This window comes from Equus quagga, chromosome 12 (assembly GCF_021613505.1).
Source record: "Equus quagga isolate Etosha38 chromosome 12, UCLA_HA_Equagga_1.0, whole genome shotgun sequence".
Classification (NCBI taxonomy): Eukaryota; Metazoa; Chordata; class Mammalia; order Perissodactyla; family Equidae; genus Equus; species Equus quagga.
The window spans coordinates 78,699,700-78,720,743 of NC_060278.1; the positions used below are offsets into that span (position 1 = coordinate 78,699,700).

Genomic DNA, 21,044 nt, shown 5'->3' on the forward strand with positions numbered 1-21,044 from the left:
AACGATATCTGCAGTACTGGACAATGTGTCCACCTCTCTTTGGAATGTCTTCTCCTTTGACTTGCACTATAACTGGTTGATTTCTCTGGTTCTCCTCTTTACCTCTCTGAGACTACCATTAAGCTACTTCTTTACTTCCTTCTTTGGTTTCTCTTTCCCCTCCAATTAGAAATTGAGTGTGTTATCTGATCTTCATACATAATCTCAACTATTCCCACTGTGCTAAAACGCATTATTTGTTTGTAATGTCTTATTCCCTCCCATGCCCTTGCCATGCTTCCCCACACTGTAGACTTCAGGCTTGGCCATGTGACTTGCTTTGGCCAATGGAATGTGAGTGGTTATTACATATATCACATCTGAGCACAGGCTTTAAATGTGCTTGTGTGGTTGGCTCCATGCCTCCTCTTATTCTGACCTTTCACCATGAGAACAGAATGTATCAGATCCACATGTAGCCTGGAACAGAGCAGCAGAATCACAGAGCTACAGCTGACTTGCAGGTGACATGTTCGGTGAGCAACAATCGGCTTTTATTTGTTATAAGCCATTGAGACTTGGGGAATGTTTGTTATGCAGCATAATCTAGTGAAGTATGACAAACCCAATCACTCTCAAATCTACCATGGCTTCTTTCCAGCACCACACAGCCCATATTTCTAACTGTATGTTTTGTTGGCATCTCAAACCTAGTTTGTTTAAAAATTAACTCATCAGGGTTTTGCTTTTTTTTCTTTTCCCTCAAAGAAGTTCCTCCTTCTGACTTCCCTATTTCTATAAATATGACCTTGATCCTTGTAGTAACTTGGACTTCAAACTTTGGAATCAGCTTCCAATCTCTCCCTTTCTCACTACTTCCACATTTAGTTAACCGCCAAGCCTGCTGAATTTTTCCCTTTATTTCAATAAATGTTTATGAAAACCTACTATAGATCTATCATGGTCTTTGTCTCTGTGGGATTTAAAGATGAATAAGACACAGCCCTTGCCCTCCAGAAGTCTTCAGTGGGTCTGGAAGTAGGATCATAAAGATGACTTCAGCACTATACAATTCATGCTGTGATAAAATTATCTTGTAGGTGGAGAGGAGAGGCACTTAGCTCAACCTGGACATTCACGGAAGGCTGCCCGGGGGAAACGATGCCTAAGCTAGCGTTTCAGGAATGAGTAAGCAGTACTGAAGAAAGGAGGATGGGCACCTGGCAAGCAGACAGACTATTCTGAGGAGAATCAGGAAGGCATGATTGAGTATGGTGGATTTGGGGAGCTACATGTAGATCAATATTATCTGAGCTTAAATTGTGAGGTTAAGGGTGGTAGGAGATGAGATGGGAGAATTCAGCAGGGTCTAGGCCACAGAGAAGTTTGTACACCATGTCACGCAGCTTAGAGTTCAGCCTACAGAGTTTGGGAAGAGAGGCACGGTCAGCTCTTGCCTCCGTAGTAGGGAGGGTAGATTATTTTTTATTTTGATTAAAACAGTAAACATTCTATAGCACCTATTACATGCCAGATGCCATTCTAAGTGCTGTATAAACATTAGCTCATTTAGTTCTCCTAACGGCCTTAGTAGAAATGCACTACGATGATTTACCATTTTATATATTAAGCAAGACAGGGAGAAAGAAATGAAGAAACTTGTCCCTGGCCGTACTGCTAAGAAGTGTGAGAGCCCAGGCAATTTGTCATCAAAGTTCAAATGCTGAACCACTACGCTGTTAGTTACGACCGGATGTGGAGAGACAAGTTGGAAGGTGATTGCAAAATGTTAGATGAACTAGGTAGGAATAGTTTGGACGTCACAAGGATTAGATTTAGGATGTTTTTACGTGGGTAGATAAGAAGGACTTGAGGTTGATTGGATGAAGGAGGGCTCAGAAGAGGAAGGAGTCAGTCTCAACTTGGAAGTTTCTGGTTTGGTTGGTACTGTAGGTAGTGTCTAAGTGAGATGTGGACTATAGGGGGAGGAGCAGGTTTGTAAGAAAGACAATAAATTCTGTTTGGGATATGTTGAGTAGAGCAAGCCAGATGACAGTAGGTTGAGAAATGACTTAGAGGAAAGAAGATGGAGATGGCAAGCTCCCATTATCACCACGTTAGTTCAGGTACTTTTATCTCACACCTGAAATGCATGACAATAGCCTCCTAACAGGTTCGTCTAATCACTGTTCCTCCCTACTCCAATAAATTCTACACTCCACATTAATCTTCTGAATGTGCATTTCGATTACACCTTTCTCTACCTCATCAAGGCTCCCCACTACCCTCCCAATACCTTTCACCTCCCCAGTCTGGCTTCAAAGTCTCAAAAAAATCAACCTCCACCTACATTTCTAGTCTTTTTTTTCCTCCATTTCTCCATGCAAAGCCCATCATCTAGCTTTACGCTCCCAGACATTCTTTGTTTTCCTATGGTTTTGTATTTTTTGTATGTCACCTCCCTCTCCCAATGTCTAACTAATACAAACCCTGCCTTATTTCAAGACTCATATAAAACACCCTTCTTTCATAAATCTTCCCTAATTACTCCAGCCAGAAGTGGCCTTTCCTATCTCTGCCCCAGCCATCTCACCTTGAACAGGCCAATGCACAATGGCCATGTAACTGAAGGATTCGTTTCCTATTATAAGACTGAAGCATTTTGTGCACATTTTATATTCTATCTATAAATATGTATAAAATTAATACATTCATCAAGATAAAGGTTAAAAATCATGTCTTTGGGTGTACCAAGCTTAAAAACAGCTTACCTTGGGGCTTCACAGACCAATAGCCATCTTTTCCCTACACAATCTTATTGAAAGGTACATCAGTTGACCTTGCTTCTATCTTTATTATCTCAAACATAATATGGAAGGGATGGGTGGGGGTGGGGGGGACTCATGCCTCTTGAGTAGAAGAGGTTCCATAAATTCCACAAAATTTTGAAAGCAGTATGTTAACAGGATGGTTTCTCAGACTATGAAGAAAAGATTTACAAGAAGCAATATGATAGCAGACGTAAGAAGGAGTGAGAAGGGTCATTAACTTCCACCCAAGTTTTCCAGCTCAGATCAGCCTCAAGTTCCTTCCTTCCTGCAAAATCACAGAACCCATTTTGGCAGTACCAGTCACTGGAAGCCAAGATGCACATTGCTTGAAATGTTGCATGCGTGATTGTTTTGCACGGTGATTTCAGTTTTCCAATGTGCATGCATAGTCTCCCAGAGTAGATCCTAAGAGATGTGGGAACAGAGATTTACCTCCAGGCTGTGGGCTCCCTGTAGGACCTAGAGAAGGAAGACTTAGAGGAGGTGCTTTATGGAGGTTTACCGTACGAATCCCAGTCATCCCTAACATCCCAGGCATGTTTCTCAGGATCAGAATCTTCCGTGAGAAGAAAATAGTATTCCTAGTGAAATAATCATCTTTCAGTTATGTATTTTAAAGAAATTGTGATCCATGTTTTTAAAAAAGTAGTATATTATTTATTTTCATCCTGGGCCATTCCTGGGGAAGTTGTATGTGTGTGTGTGATTCAGCTCCAGTTTTCTACACAGCCATGCATGCCTTGTCTCTAGCAGTCCTAAAGAAATTCCCTTCCCCACATCTGTATTTAAATGAGGCACTGGCTAAAATCGGATATCATTATCCTAAGCTTCAGCTCACACTTAATGAAAGATCCAGTATAAATTATTTACTGAATGTCATACTTCAGGTTTTAAATTCAATATATTGTGATACATACACTACATAATTTAAGAGGTGGACAAATTACAATATGGCACCTGCCCATGCTTCTCCATTGGGTCATTTCTGCCGCCTCTGTTAAAGTCTCCCTCCCATTAATAATTTAGCAGAGACCCTCCAATTCTCTCCTTAAAAATAAGCCAGTATCCAAAAACCTGCAAGGCAAAGCGATCTGTTTAACTTGGGACAAATCTCATATGCTGAATGATTTAACAGTCCAGTTCTAAGCGTCAGTAAGTCACTGAAATGTTGTGAGCAGAGGATCAAATGTGAGAACAGAAGGCTTCCCCAACAAGCTGTACTGTGCGTCTTTTGGTCACTGCTTTGGGTGTATGAGATTTTTTTGACTGCACTTAACCCCCAGTCTGTTCCCCTCTTGTGGGCCAGAATCCCTTCTGCCTGTCTTGCCTGCTACTTTGCTTTTTCTCTTTCCTCTGTTTTCTTTCCCATTAGTAATTATTTATTAGTCTCTGAGGTGCAGCCCAGGATTTTGCACGGTATTTCTCCCACTTCCTCCAGCCCATTTGGTCACTGCTGAATGTTCAGAGAGGAGGGTAGGCTTTGACATGTCCGTTATGTGGAGCTGGAGCCGTACACTGGAAAAGCTATACAATTACCGGTTCCTTGGCATCATTTCTTCTCAGCTCTTTGGCCAGGAGGGACTGACTGGCTGAGGAGGAAGTGTGGTTCGATGCTTAGAACACACAGTGGTGGAGAAGTCTGAGTTCTGGCTCTGTCTCCTGGCTCCCCCACCAACTCCAGGTCTGAAAGCAATGCACCCCTTAGGAAATTTTTTGTTGTTGCTCTCTGTCTCTGAAGTCAAGGTAAGGAAGCTGTTGATCACCAACACTCTTTCACCTCACATAAACGAATGTAAGACAAGAACCGATTCACTGAGCCTCCAAGGAATTAAAACTGATATTTTTATGATACTGATTTGAGAGTACCATTTTATTACTCCCTGGAGAAGTTTAATTTCTCAAGTGGGCATAGACAGAGAACTAGGATCATCGGAAACAACTTATATTCACCCTTCCCTTTCCCCTCTGTAATCACCCTGACTATTTTTACAGTAGTGCTTCTAGAATTCTAATTGGCACACAAATTACCTGGCGATCTCATTAATGTGCTGATTTTGATTCAGTAGGTCTGGGCTGGGGCCTGAGATCCTGCATTTCTAACAAGTTCCCAGGCGATGCCCATGCTGCTGGTCTTAGACCACACTTAGAGTAACTAGGTGTTCGAGAATTCTCCAGCGCCCCAGCTGTTTCCTTCCCCACCACATCTAGACTGTCTTCTCTGGCCAGTGCTCCTTTTCTCTCCACTCTCCATCAAAATGTAACCATCCTATGTCCCATTGTCTCAGATCCTCTTTGCTATGGTATCATGATAGTAACTTTTTCATGGCTCCAAAACATTTTCACCCTCGAATAAAAAAGCTCCTCCCTCTCTGAAGCTCAAGCCACATAACTATATCACCACCTCCCTGCCTTTGTCATTGTCATTTGTGATCTGATCTACCCCCGCATTTGGTAGAGATTGGCACTTGAATCATACCATTGCCTCCAGTCTACCTCTTGTGATCAGTCTGCAATATCCAGATAGCCAGCCCCTCCAAAACCTGCCCTCCCAATTTCCTTACTTATTTTTTAAAAATAAAAACGAACTGTACTTCCACTCCACTGCAGCCACCTATTCTAAGACTTGGCCAGAACTGCTACGTATCAGAGAATTTAAACCCTGATATCCCACTCCCTGACCTGCTGTCCTTCCAAGTCTCTTCTGCTCTCCCTCTGGTGATCTTTGATCTTTCATGCCTCTATCCTGGATGTCTGCATTGTCTCCTGACCTCTTGTCCCTGTGTCCATAGCCTGGGTCTGCTATATGATTGTCCCAACTCTTCTATGACAAGCACACTCAAGTTTCTTGTGTTCCTATTTTTTCCATGTTGCATCTGGAGCAATACCATCATTTGCCCTTATTTTCGCCAAACCTGGGAAACTGAACATGGCTGGAGGAAACTGCCCAGTTGCGCCAACTACTGTCACTCAAAACACATTGTCTTAACCTCCACTGGGCCTTTATACAACTTGACAATTCATTCATTCACAGGTGTTCAGTTCCTTAAACCACTCTTCCAGACTTTCACCCCCTCCTCAGATCTCCAGTTCAGTCCATGTCCATGTTCCTAATCTCAGTGAATAGCCTTGCTTCTATTACATTAAAATTAGAGAAGCTCCCCTAGGGGAACTCCTTCTATCGTCTACTGTCTATAAGCTTATCTTCACCCACACCCATCTTTACTTCCTCTTTCCTCTACATTCTCACATGATGAGGTGTCTCTCCTTCTGTTAAGGCCAGAGCTAATCACCTCTACAGTGATCACTTCTCCTCTTCTCCTTGTCTCATCCCATTTTTTCCGTCACATCAATATTCCCACCACCTTCCTCATTCTCAAACTCTGCCTCCCTCCGCCCACCTCTTCCCACACCTGAAACTTATTATATGTAATTCTCTCATGTAATTCTCCAGCCTCGTCTCCCACAGTTCCCTGCCCCGCACATTCTGATTTCCACTCTTTTCACACTATGCTGTTTCACGCCTTGGTAATTTTACAGAAGCTGTCCCTTTAACTGGAATATTCTTTCTCTGCTTTCCAGTCTAGAAAACTTCTACTCATCTTATAAGACTCAAATTGGGTGCTGCCTTCAGCACTCAACTTCATGACTCCCATAACCTGAGTCAGTTTTGCTTCCAGGTTGCCATCCACACTTTAAGGTTGCCATAGCAACCTTATTTTACTTCCTATATTTTATCATAAATTATTTATGTGGCTGTCTCCCTTATAGACTAGGAGCTCCTTGAGGGCAAGAACTCCTGCTCTATTCATTTTTGTATTCCGAATGACTGGAACAGTCCTGGAACAATGTGGTTGAGAAATAAATACTGGTTAACTGAGTGAATTAATGAATAGGAATTCCTCATAAAATGAACATATTAGCATTCATCACCTTGGTTTCAATGGCTTCATTTCACAGACCTCTTTTGGGGCATATATACATTTTATCACAGGGCTAGTTTTAAAGCTCACTCAACAATAATAACAATAAAATTTTCAACACAACACCAACTAAGCACTATGCTAGATGACCTAGACACGTTATGCCATTAATCCTTGTGGACAGCACTCTGAAGACAGTACTATTATCATAAGTTTAGAGGTGAGGAGCTGAGAATCAGAGAGGTTCAGCAACATACCCAATGTCACATAACCAGGAGGTTGCAGAGCTGGTCTCTGAACCTCAGCCAGGCTGGCGGAAAGATTCATGCCCTGAGGCCCACATGTTACTTCCCTCCTAGGCCCTGGCTGCTCTTTCCGAGGCAAGGGGAATGAAAGTCTCCTTTGCCTGGTGACAATGGGATGGCTTACCTTAGCCATTCATTTCAGAGGCTGCTTTATATGTTGACTTTCTAGACTCTGGAACCAAGAGAAAATAGAGTTAAAAAGACTTAATTAAGGGATACCGGCTGATTGTTGTTTTTCTGTCAGTTAAATTGAGTAATATTTGCTTAAAGCACAGAATTACAATAGAATTCTTACTGAAGTCTACTTGACTTGATGCTAAATATTTACCTCATGTCCTTTTATAGGACCACTACTATTTCCAAACCTTGTCCAGCTGTCCCTGGTCTTCAATGTTAAGGCATTATCGTGCCTGTTGGAATGTTAACAACATAATTCTTTAGGTGATAATACTTAAATCTGAATTTTACTTCCTACTCAACCCACATGTGAAGCCTGTATTCACTTGTCACAAGTATCTCACTTATTTAAATTGAAAAACAAAATCTGTGTACCTAATAAGTAAAAGCATACATGTATATGTGCATTTTAATAGAAATAAAACCTGAACAGAAAAGATGAAGTATAGATCATTTTGAATTGTCTGAATATTCATTAGGGGTCTAGGTTAAATTACTCTTGAATGTATATCTTCTGTATGTACTACCATAAATGTTATATTTGTCTTATTGTTGGTAGGGTTTTTAAATCTCTAATATGAGAGTGAATCATCCTGTGGAATTTTACATGTCCTCCCAAAGGGCTAATTTATCACTGAGGAACATCCTCTGGTTTGTTAAACGTCAAGTGCTTCCAGGATGCAATTGAGACCATCTCAATGGATAATTCACTTTTAAACCTTTTGACTTTAGCTTTCTCATTTCCTGAAATTAAGGTGTATACAGGAACAAGTCCTTTACTGGCTCATTTCAGAGAGTTATCACCTTCTCAGGAATACGTATGAAACAAGCTTCCCAGCCCGTGCTAAGCAGAGCACTCCTAAACCTCTGCAGGCAAAGCAGAGGACCAGCTGCTCTTTTCAGGTTACTTCTAGATCTGGGGTTCTAGAATTCAGTGGAGGAGATGGCTGTAAGGAATACGGACATGAGGGAAAAGCAACTCTTGAGATCACTGATCTTGAGGATCCCTGGATGTTTGTCTCCATGATAGCACTTTGATAACAGTTGGTGTTTGAATTAAATCTAGAATGCCTTACTCTTTACCTGTATTGCTAAATCCTATTTCTTAGTGTAAACAGGGTCTATCTGCGAGTGTTCTTTTTCCATTTGAGGTAAAAATATTCCAATTGTGACATCACCATTGGTTGCTGAGGAAAGGATTAGGTTATCACAAATACAGTCTTATCGCCCTGGAATGAAATGATGGAGCAAATGAAAGCACAAGGAACAAAATGCTTGTTTCCTTCATAAATTCTTTGCCTTCCAGGTGGAGTGCAATAAAGATGACCTATGGAAAAGGAGGCTTCAGTTCAAGTTCTCTGGGAGAGGCTAGAAAAGTAGCAAATTAACCTGTCTGATACCTTATCAGGCAGTTTTGAGTAATCAGCTAAGTTAACATTCTTGCCTTCTACAAATCATTAAATCATACACTGTGGACCCGGAAATCTCCTAGTTCCTCCACTATAAGGTATGGCTGGAATGTGAGGAAACGTCAGATTAGGAAGACTTTTCCCAACAAAAGAGAGTTAGTGATTCTCTTGGAACTTTAACCCTTTTTAATCTGAGTAAAGTCCGTCCCAGTTAGAGGAAGAAGGCAAATTGCTCCCAATCTACGGTACTGTTTGATGGGTTAAATTGGGACCTAATGGAATTGCACTAAGAGCTCTAAAGGGAACAATGGTTTACACAATGCCAACACCTTTATAACCCCGGAATGTCATGCGTAGAAAAACACGATACCGGACATGGAAAGTGTGTTAAGCTTGGGCTCATTCTTCATGGTTTCAGTTAAAGAGCAGCAGGAGGGATTGGCTTGTAGAAAACCTATTCCCGCTCGCCCCTCCCCCCACCCTGCCCCTTACCAAGATCCTGCTTTTTAGGGAATTAATTGATGATATAAATTTTAACTCTTGCCACAACTCCTCCATACCTCTGAGAAATCCAATACAAAGCCTGGAGATACCAAAACCTATTAGACATAGCACAAACAACAACAGCAAATTAAGAACTACCAAATGGTGCCCAGGCAAACACATCAAGAAGACCTCTACCCTTCCACAACTGGCTCAGCTTGGGGCTCTTGTAAAATAGACTCGATAAGTTCTTGCTGAATAGTTAAGTATTTCTCTATCCACTGAGTTGCTGAGGATAAATCTTCTGCTTGTAAAAAAAATGGGTATCTGAATTACATACAAAAACCATGCAGCTTTGTGCCCTCTTATGTTGGGCACTCAGGCTTGAGTTCCCGTCCCAGAGGCTAGCAGAGCCTGGAATGGCTCTCCCAGGAGACATCCATCTCCCGGGCACGCTTTGGCTGGGGGAGATCTGATTAAAATTAATACCAAGGGTAGCTTTCAAAGGAAGACAAATAATAAAAGTATAACCCAAGATGGTGGACTTTTAGCAAATAGGGACTATGTCTTATTTATCTTTCTGTCTCTTTTAAGGTGATGATAGCCAAATGTCTGGCTCAAAACCTCCCTTAGTGTCTGGTTGGCAGGGATGGGCAGCTCTTCTGCTTTCCACTGGGCAGTGAGCACATGAGCTGGCGGTATGAACAGCTAATAGCTGAGATATGAGCTGTTAGTTAGGGTTAGTTGAGATAACTCCACCAGCTACTCCAGCATCCAGTCTACAGAGCCACCCACACCAGTTCCGTCCAAGACAGATGGGCTATTACAAGTCACAGCAGCAGCAGAGTGGGGAATGAATGCATCAGCCTCCTTAAGCTCTACACACTCTGTACTGAGGGCTTCTGCCTTTACACTCTTAATTTTGCCAGTCTTCACCCCAAAGAGCTGTGCTTTAGGAACTCTGGAGTTCCATTCTAAACCAGAAAGACCACAATGCTGGCACTTTTCTCCCTAAATGTCCCATTTCCAAACCTCACTTAGCACATTTGAGAGGTTACAATCTTCAATCCTGCCTGAGTTTCCCAGGGCCATTCAGACGCAGTTGCAGTTATCTATGGCTGTGTGGTTCATATTGCCTGGGTACAGAGTGGCTTAAAATAAGCATCATTTTATTGCTCATGATTCTTTGGGTCAGGAATTTGGGCAGGGATGAATGGGATAGCTTGTCTCTGCTTCATGGGGACTTGGCTGGACTCATCCATGCAGCTGTGCTCAGCTGTCAGCTGGGCTAGGCTGGAGGATCCAAGATGGCCCCAGTGCTGGCTGCCTACTGGAACACCCTGGTTCTCCTCCTCCTGGCCTCTTCTCAAGAGACCTCTACATGGTCTCTCATCCTTCAGGGCCTCTCTCTCCACGTGACCTCTCTCTCAGCAGGATAGCTTAGAGTTTTTCATGTGGTGCTGCAGAGCTACAAGAGTTAAAGCAGAAGTTACAAGGTCTCTTAAGGCCTGAGTTTGGCGATCCCAGAACGTTCCCCTCTGCAGCATTCAACTGGTCAGAGCAAATCCCTAGGTCAGCCCAGATTTAAGAGTTGAGGAAGCAGACTCCCCCTCTTGACGGGAAGAGCAGCATGCATGTGCAGACTTGGGAGGAGTTGTGGGCTGTCATCTTTATAGGCAATCTACCACAGACCCTGTGGTTTGGACCGCTGCTTTCTGTAGCCAGGCTGATATGTAAGGTAGCCCCTAAATTCTTGCCTTGCCCAATCTCAGTTTCTCTCTTCACCAGACTAGGTACCTAATATGCCTTAGCTGAAACCTAGCGCACTCAAGACACGGCCTGGGGCAGACCCTGGGTATACACGCTCATGGGACATTCACTATTCACGTGGTGGAAAGGGAGCTCAGAGCTTATGTCTTCCAAAGACATCCAGACCATTTCCCAAAACTGTGGTGGGGAGTGATCCCCACTCTCCCTCCCTATCTCCAGTCACGATCTTCAGTCTGGGTCACTCTGCAGACATTGGTATGGACATGGGCCATTGAGTGTTCTCCACCCTTACTCTCTCAACTCAGAGTTTAAGTGTCCTTTTCAGTTGCTCTGTATGTCCCAGCCCCGTTCCAGGATCTACAGTGTCAGCCCGTACCACCTGTCCTTTCCCTAAAGTCTGTCCCTTGGGTAAAAATGCCTGTGTGGCAAGTTATACGAGGTGGAGAATGGGAAATGCAAACTGATTAGAATGTATGGGTTCAGCTCCACCTTGACACTGACCCTTTGTCCCCACCTCCTCCTCCTGCAACCTTAAGTCAAATTCCAAGAGATGATCTTTACTCTCTACAGAGAAGGCCTATGATGGACACATCCCTTAGGATGCTTTTTTGTACATACAAGTGGATAAAAGGTCACATGCTTTGAATGTAACTTCAGACTTTGAGCAGGATTGTGACTGAGGAGGATTATAGGACAATAAAAAAATCAGGATGTGGCATCAAGGAAAACACATTGAAATAGTATCTGAAAATAACATGTCTGATGTGCATGTAGAGATAAATCCATACTGGACATAAATTTCACTCACATTTTTGCTCAAATACACATGCTTCCTCTACACTAGTTCACATGGCACAGTGGTTCCTAAGGGTCACAGACCATGTTAGAAATATAGTGAAAGGAGGATAAACTATCTCCCCAGAAAAAAATGCACAAGTGGATAACATTCATTTTCAAGACCTTTGCAGATCCCCTGAGTTTTATCATCCATGAACTTCTTGTAAAGAATTCTAGATGAAATGAGATGTGGCTTTTTGGAAAATCTCAAGGAAGATGGCAATAACTTAGGTAATTTTATTGGGGATTACGTAGTCAGGACACATGTATCTTCCTTCAGCATTCCATTTTAATTAATGTCTCACGTGGATCTTATTAAATAGGTGACCTCCTGCCCTTTGGTCATCTCCACCTTTCTTTCGAAAGATCTGATGGAAGTGTCCTGTAATAACTATGCAAGCTTTCAGGCCAGTGCCCCTTCCTTGGGGGGGAGAAAGCCGTCTTAATCTATGCCTCACATGCATCATAGTTCTGAGTTTTGTAAGAGGAGGATCCTATCCTGGAGGGATTTGGTGACTATCCAATTTTCACATGAGCATAATAAACTGAAATTACCAGTTACTAGACATCCTGTCTATTGTCCAGAGAGATACACAATATTCTAGGGGAAGAGAGACAAATCTGCAAAAGGTCATGTGTAGTGTGGGCATTTCTGAAGTCAGGTACTAAGTCCATTTTGATGGGTAATGTGTGCAGATGCTCTGCTCGTAATGATTCACCATTTCTGTGGAGGTCTAAGTAGAGTCATGAAATGTAACGTGATGGTTAAATCGGAAAGCAATTGAGATTTCCCAAGCATTGCTCAGCAACTCTTCTTATGTATATATTTCAAGGGCAATGTCCAGTCCAAAGGAAATCCAGTTGTTAAAGTGGCCTTCACACCACACATTTTACAAATTTGTCTCACTTCTAAATTATCTCTGGCTTGATCCTGACTATGGAGAGGAAAATAAAATAATGTAATAACACCCTGGGCAGGTAGAGTGCCTTTTATCAGTGATCTCATAACACCTCATAAGCATTAATTACTTCTCCAAACATGCTGGGAGGGAGATGTGGTTATGACCATCGTGCTGATGAGGAAGCAGATGCTGGGTCAGGGATCGGTGACTTATGATAAACCACACATTCTTGACCAGGTCTGGATAAGGAAGGAGGAAAAACAGCCAACTCCAAGACAGAGTGTTCAAACTACTTGATCAGGTGTGCTCATCAATTGCCGGTCAACCCTACCCTGGCCGATCCACCATCACCACTTCCTGTTTCTTCCTTATCTGATCATCTTCAGTCTCATCAGCAGGTAATATAAGTTCCTCACTGAAGCAGATGTTGTCCAAGATGTTGTCATAAACTGGGTTTCCTGCAAACCAAATAAAAAGGAATCAGGGAAAATTGAGTATAACACATTTCTCAGGCCTTCCAGAGGATTCATTTTAAGGAGAGGCTAGCTGTAAATATCAGACTATAATCATACCCGCTGCAGCCCTTGAAGACTCAGTTTTCAATGAGTTGCTCTTCCTGTGGGCACTAATGAGAAGATGCTATCTGGCCCCATGATGTTCCCATACGTTGAGTGAAGTGCAGCTAATTTTAGCCTTTCTTGTGGCACATTCCACACCATAACCTAGGTAGGCACTAGGTTAAGAAAGGAACTTCTGCTCATAGGGTATGCTTGCTACAGTTTTCCCCTTTTTCTCATTCATCCTCATTAATCCTCTAGTTTTCCAAACTTTCTCAGTAAAACACACTCAAGCCTCAGTTGGGGATTAACATCAGAGCTAGGACAAGGCCACATCAATGCTCACAAGGACCATTTTATCAAGGAAAATTCCAGAAGCTCCCTAACCTGTTAGAGCCCTTCAGTGGACAACACCTCTCTTTTTGGTATTAATATATCAAACCTTTGATAAAGCCAAAAAATATGTATCATTCTGGATATTTCTGTTTCCTTCACATCTTTTTGTGCCTTCTACAAAATAGGCAATAGGCAAGAGATTAGACTTAAACAACGATAACCACTGTGGAATGAAATGTGGATGACAAAATAAAATCATGATAAGTTAGTTCCATGTCACGTCACTAGAGAGAAAGGTTACACATAACTGGGAAAAAAATCTTTTTTCCATTGACCCACTCAAAACAAGCCATGACTTCACCGGGGCTGGATATCTGGTAAATTCCACTAGAATATCATGCTCTGGAATTTAGGAATTAGAGGAAGGGGTCAGAGGAAATTTTAAAATAGACCAAGAGGGTGGCGAAGCCTGGTTCACAGATCTGCTGCACTGTGTAACCCACAGCCCTCTGGGAGCTGTCGCAGTGATGTGTTCTACTTTTCTATTTCGAGCCTGTGACTCACATTACAAATATTGACTTCTATTTCTCTATTAGCATCAGATTTTTTCTTGAATCCTCCAAATTGACTTTGACTATAACTTTGGTTAATATTAAACCTCTTGGGTCAACACATTTTTATAGCTGTGAGCTGCTCCAACCACATGGAGTGGGGATTGGCAAAGAAGCCTTACAACCAGGAGTAGGACACGGAGAAGGCTCCTTGCAGGCCCCCCGCCCCCCACCCCTCATCCTCCAACTACCCCAAACACTTCTTCTGGCAGATTCATCTTCCTCAAAGCATGGGTGGGGTCATGGTTTCCCAGCGTAAAAGCCTTCCATGACACCCCATTGCCAAGAGAGGAAGGTCTGAATTCCATATCCCAGCACTCATGGGTACAGAAAGACCCTACCTTGTCAAAACCCAAAGACTTCACCAAACACATCACCTCCACACACATACATAATCTCTCCCTGGCTTTAATCTTCTAAGCACTTTGGGTCTTTCATATGATACATAAGTAAACTTGTACATAAGTAAATTCTCACTCAGCTTCTCCTGTCTCCTCCATCATAAGCTCTGACATACTCATCTTTGTAACCTCTATACACCTAACACAAGAACCAAGCAGATGGCAGATGATAAATAAACATTTGCCAAGCTGAACTGTCTCAAGCTTTATCTATTTCCTTTAGGCACATGGTTAATAGTCACATGAAGTAGTTAAAATAGCCACATTGCAAGGTGGCTGGAGCAAGATGTCTTAGGGATAATCAGGTAGTTTTTGCTAATGTCCAGCTAAAAGAACAAGTAATAGTATTACTCTTCACCTTATCTGGGATAATAAATTATAGCCAAACTTGCAAAAAACATGAAAATATAAGTCAGAGAGAGCAATAAAAATAGAAACCCACAGGGAACATAACATCCTAACAGTACTTCTACAATGAGGTCTTTTGGGGATACACTAAAGAACAGAATTAGGGCATGAGGGTATTTTTCCCTTGCCTTCGCCTATTTTCTGGTGGGTAACTATACAGAGAAAACAGCAGAAAAGCTGGAAGAACAGGAGAAAAATTAAAAAGAAGGAAAGCAACCTAAAAACCGGTATCTCGTACAGAAAAAAAGGAACCCCTTGACAACATAAAGTGAATTTGACTTCTCTCTTTCACTGAACTGGAAATAACCAGACAAAGCCCAAGCCCTTTGTTTGCAGAGGAGGCAATAAGGGCCAGGGGGACCAAATTATTTCAATTCCTCAGTGTACAAGAACTTCAGCTGAAGGCAGGCATCTTGACCATGACATCCGGGCATCTTAATCAAGTTCATTTAAAAAATAATTGGGCATCCGTGCTGCTGGGGTCCCTCCAGCCCACAAGTGTTTATCACGTCTTTATTCAACATCAGGCAGCATTACAGGTGCCGGGGATACAGAGGGAATTTTTTATTTTGTCAAAATATAGCCAAAGACCTAGATATGCCCTTTCTATGCTAAGGAGCCAAAGAAAAGGCTGAATGATTCTAAAAGTTGGTTTGTATGTAGCATTCTCAGCAAAGTTGGGCAAGACCTCTAATTTCCCAAAGGTTTGATGAATATCTTTAACTCATAAGTTACTGCCCACGCCCAATCATTAACTTGCTTTTGCACAAATGTGGCTATGGTTTAAGAAAAGGCAAGGAGGGATTTCCAATCAATTGCCAGTAATATCAGCCTCTTCGGCCATGTAGGCCAAAAAGCGTGTGCAGGTGCAGGCAGGCTCCTGTGCACACTGATTCATCTCTCATCCACTCTCTAGTGTTTCTGCAATAAAAATAACTGACCCAATGCAATGTGGGCCTTCCATCAGCTGCTTTTTATCAAACTTGCTTTTTTGAAACTCTAATACCCATTTCGTTTTAGAAAAATAAAGGGAGCAGGAGGCTTTTTGACAATCAACCTTTCCAGAAGGTCTGTGAGTGATTTGTGTGTTTTCTCATGGTTTCTAATAATGGACAAACAAGGGACGTATGTTTCCATTTTATCATATCGCTGAGGATGTTGAAAATCCATATTTTCCTGTTGGTAAAACTTAACACACACAAAAAAACCTAAAACCCCCTCAAAAGGAAAGCAGCAACACTTCTTTTATGATTCATTTACAATGTCAATTGAAAGACTTGTTTCTTCAGAAGGTATACTTTAAAAAGGAAAAACAACTGAAGATTCTAAAACAAAATAAAAATCTTGCCACACATTTTAAGAGCAAGAGCATATCATTATAAGACCAAGAGAAAATGTTGCTCACCAAAATAAATCCATTCATTTGTTGGTACGTTCTCACTCTCCTTCTTTCTCTCAAAGCAAAAAACTGTACCGTCTTCGTCTTTCAATATGGGCGCGTGCAGAAGGTTTGTGACAAAACTGAAAACCGAATATTCACTTAGGTTTGTCAGCAATCTAGTCTGAAGTGTGAATACACTCGTCTACCAGGAATAAGTAAATCTTCCTAAAAGGAGTTAACCTTTCTTCAGACATTCAACAATAGGCCCTTATCCGATACAATTTTGGACCATTTTAAATAGTATCATCAACAATAACAATAGTTAACATTTACTGAGTGCTTACTAAGTGTCAGGCACTTTAAGTACTTCTGATGCACTGTTTCACGGACCCTCACATGCTCTCACTGAGCATGAACCATGAGCTTCCATCATTTCACAGATGAGAAAATAATATTTCCTCAGTGTTAATTCAAAGTGGAGCAGGTGGAAGGACAAATTTAGAGGCAAAACATAAAGTCTGAATCCTTAGCAAAGAAACTCCTATCCCCAGCACCTTGGATTTGAATTTACTTTGCTTCCTAGAGTATAAGGGAGAAAAACAGAAGGAGTTTGAGGAGTCATGATGGCCAGCTCTGAAGAGTCCTGAGAAAGCCAGACAAAAGCTGTGAGTGATGGGAGGACACGCTCTGGGCCTCACCCCTCACCACTGCACCCCCAGTGCAAGGCGCATCCCTGGCATTTAGTGTATTTAATATAGATTTACTTGGTGGAGGAAAGATTGCCTCTCTCTTGCATGCTAAAGTGACTTCTGCAAGATTCAAAACCTCTGCTTCTAATGGTAGATGCCCCTCAGGACGAGAGAGAGAAACTGATCACTGGTGGAGAGAACAGGGAGAGATTGAGAAGATACTAAATTAGAGCACTGTTATGAGTACTTCTGTTTAACCTGGTTCTTCCTGGGAGTATTAAAGAAGTGGGAGCGTGCCATGGGAGCGTGGGACTCTGCCTTTAGGCAGAGTCAGGTGATGGACATGCCTCCCTCTGGGCTCAGGCCATCTATCCACTAACGCCTGTGACTTCAAGGCTGTCGAAAAGCCTTCACAACTTCTCACTTACAAGCACTAAATCGGTGCGATTAGCCCATGATCTATGTGGGATTAAATGCTCAGCTTCCCTTTCCTTATTTCTCCCTGCTCATGAGATCCGCAGGCCAAAAATATACTGTCCCTGCTGCCAACAAGGCCGCGGAGCCCCTTCGTGGTTACTGCCCTCCCAATGCCCTTCCCGTTTTTGAAGATTTGCTATCAGAAGTTTCTTTCCTGTTGAGCCTTCTAACTCATCAGTTAGCACGGGAAAAAGGTCCAGCAACCAGCTGTGTCCCTCGTGCTTCCTGTGGGCCCCACCCCTGGCCTTAAGCTCCCATCTTGCATACTGGCCAGACTCCCTGTCTCGTTTTGCCCTCTCTGCACCTAGCACTGTATTCCCCAAGAGAAGACACACCCTCTGGCTTCCCAGGGTCCCTACTCTGGCTGCCCATTGGACCAAAAGCATCCCTTACATCAAGTCTTTCTACACTTTTCATCACACACATCTCATCAAAAGAAAGTATGATCATCCAGTGTGCAGTTTCTAGATCCTGCTTCCAGATATGGGACCACAGGTGATAACTAATCAGACAGGAGCACCTGTATTAATGTGATACTTGCCTTTTAGGCAACTTTGCCCTAACTTGGTGGGAAACCACACATTTCCAAAGGTTCTTCAAGAGCTAATATAACAGTGGGAATTTGGGCACAGCGAAAAGTCAAGGGCCAAGAGTCTTCTGAATGCCTCCCAGTCACATCAGTGGTGAGGGTTAGTGCTCTAAACTGTTGTTATACTTCCCGCAGCCTCAGCCTTCACTGCTGCCTCTCTGCCCTTAGAAGCCTGGCCTCCCTGTGGCCCTCAGTGACAACTTGATAAACCACTGACCTCAATTATTAAGTGTGGAGCAGAAACAATATTAAACCTGACTCTCCATTCCCTGGTGGCTATCATGTGTCTCTCAGTAACTTGGCAGGAACCTTTTTCTCACCCCATGTCCTTCCTATTACCCTGCAGTATGTCCTGAACCCTCCCAAGCAACCCCAGAAACTCAACCCCAGCTTCTCAACAGTGAAATGTTGGACATCTGCGCTGGTGCTTTTTGCAGGTCAGCACTTACTCAACAAGCTGCTTCCTTCCCCAGCAATCTGAGGATCACCCAGGGTCAATAGGGTCATTCCTTCTATCAATAATCACTGTTGATTCCTGGGAAGCAGAGTTGTGCTTTCCTAAAGGGAAGCTGAGTCATTCCTAAGCAAAGAGTGGCTTTCGTGTTTTTCTTTGTCTTAGAAACCTGAGTCTTAGAAGAGTCTAGATAAGGATTTGGAAGGGACTTCATCACTCTCAGCCAGCACAGCCTGCAATTTCTAGAATACCTGGTTGCTGTATCACTAGCCAAAAGAATCCCAAGGAGAAATTCCACTGACTATTACAACCATGTGCCTCATAATGATGTGTGGGTCAACAACGGACCGCATATACCACAGTGGTCCATAAGATTAGTACCATAGAGCCTAGGTGTGTAGCAGGCTGTACCATCTAGGTTTGTGTAAGTGCACTCTATGATGTTTGCATGATGAAATCACCTAATGGCACATTTCTCAGAAAGTAGCCCCGTTGATATGTGGCACATGACTATACAATAATCACAATAGCAGATCATATATATTTAGCAAAAGCCATGTGACACGTATGTCTTCAATATCATTTAGTCCTCACAGCAATCCAATGAAGTAGCTGCTGTTTAGTTCTATTCTTCTTCTAGTTACTGCCATCGAGTTGCCTCTGTCTCCTAGCGATCCTGTGGACAGCAGAGCAGCACCCTTCCCCTCTTTTTGCACCATCCTCTCACCTTCCAGCGCTATAACAGACAATGCTCCACTGCTATTCATAGGGTTTTCATGGCCAATTTTTTCAGAAGTGGGTGGCCAGGTCCTTTTTTCTAGTCTGTCTTACTCTGGAAGCTCTGTTGAAACCATGGGTGACCGTGCTGGTATTTGAAATATTGGTGGCATCACCGCCAGTAAATACTTTCAGCATCACAGCAACATGCAGCCTCCACAGTGTGACAACCGACAGATGGGTGGTGTGGTTCCCTGACCAGGAAATGAGCCCGGGCTGCCACAGTGAGAGCATCGAATCTTAACCACTAGACCACCAGAGTTGGCTAGTTTTATCCTAGAGGCCAAAGAAATACAGAGAAACAGGCAGCAGTGTGCCGGCAAATGTTAACAACTGATTCTCCAGGCAAAAGAGCCCCCATGTGTAACATCTGCCAATGTCTGTGGGCTAAAGCTTCACTATGATACGGGAGAATTTAAACCACCAATCTGACGCCGGCGAATGCAGAGCTGGGAAGAGTTACACACACTTGAGTTTCTCAGGTTGGCCCCAGTACACACTGGACGGAGAGGTTAAGTTTCCTTCTCAAAGTCATGAAGCAAGTACGTGGTAGAGCTGAATTTTAAATGCAGGGCAGACTGGCTCCAAAATCCACACTCTTCACTACTAACAAAGCATAGCCAGAACCAACTAGAAGGGCCCTCTCTGATTAGCAGGTTGTTTGTAATGTTTATCTTAATTAATTAGGTAATTTCACAGATAACCACAATAGTACTTGTTGGCACAGATGAAATAACGACATCTTGATCATTTTTGTCTTCCCCGCACCTAAGGTAGCCCCTGCAGGTTCTAAGTATCCATACGTGTTAGTGGGACTTTACTGACTGACATTAAAGTGGTGTGAGGTGATCTTCAGTGGAGTCCTTGAAGCCTGAGGGTCAGAATTCTGGAGATGGGGAAGGTGGTAGTGGGGACTGCGAAGAGGCACATGTCACAGGGCGGAGACTGGCAGAGTGGAGTGAGGACTGTGGAGCAGGGCCCTTAGAGCAGCCTGTCCTATCTGTCTTTCCCTGAGGCCGGTCCTGGTGCTGTGCTCAGAACTCAAAAGTGGAGCGTGGCCGGGGCCACCCTGCGTGTTGAGAACTTGTTTCCCTTCTTTGCTGCATTAGGGCCCAGTGAGTCACTCTCGCTTGGCTTTCAAGTAAAAGGCGGAGGCAGGAGAGGCAGGGCATCCTTTGCAGATCAATGCAAGCAGCTGCCTGAGATATAAAGCTGGAATGTGGGATGTCTTACTGTTTTGCACCCAGGTCGAGGAATCGGTTTGCAATTTCACTGCCTTCAAAATGAAAACTGGAAGACTCAGCCATGAGGTATCAATTTAGCTGACCTGAGGGATGGAGAAGGATGGTTGGGGTGCTACTGTCATATGTCAGCATGAAAACTAGGTAAAGCATAGCCGTGGGTGGGCCAAGTCTCTGTCATGACTGCTGGTTAAAATGAGCGCTCATCTGGGCCAGACACGGCAGGTTTACATACATGATCCTCATCAAAACCCGAGTAGACAGTTTTTATCCCCATTTCTCAAAGGGAAAACTCTGCCCTCAGTGTATGCTTCTAGCCTAGCAGGGAGCCCCCAGTGTGCTCAGACGGTTTAACTGAACAGAAGTACGGACAGCATGAAGGAAGAGAGCTGGGTGAGCCATCCAGGTGCAGGCAACAGTGGGGAGCCTTTGCTACCCCAGACTTAGAACAGAAGGAGGGAGCACAGTGTCGGGAATCGCCCAGGAACCGCAGCTGTGGGGAGGGAGGCC

The 21,044-nt window shown here is 43.2% G+C and overlaps 1 protein-coding gene across 1 annotated transcript in view; it reads right to left on the reverse strand.

Moving 5' to 3' along the window:
• LOC124248187 (collagen alpha-2(I) chain-like) overlaps positions 1-15,824 on the reverse strand; it is a 56,619-nt gene extending 40,795 nt beyond the window's left edge. The window contains exons 1-2 of the mRNA XM_046678029.1: positions 15,746-15,824; positions 12,945-13,071 (exon numbers count right to left, since the gene is read on the reverse strand). Coding sequence (XP_046533985.1) covers positions 12,945-13,071; positions 15,746-15,824 — 206 coding nt within the window. The remainder of the gene's footprint in view (positions 1-12,944; positions 13,072-15,745) is intronic.
• Positions 15,825-21,044: the final 5,220 nt, after the last annotated feature.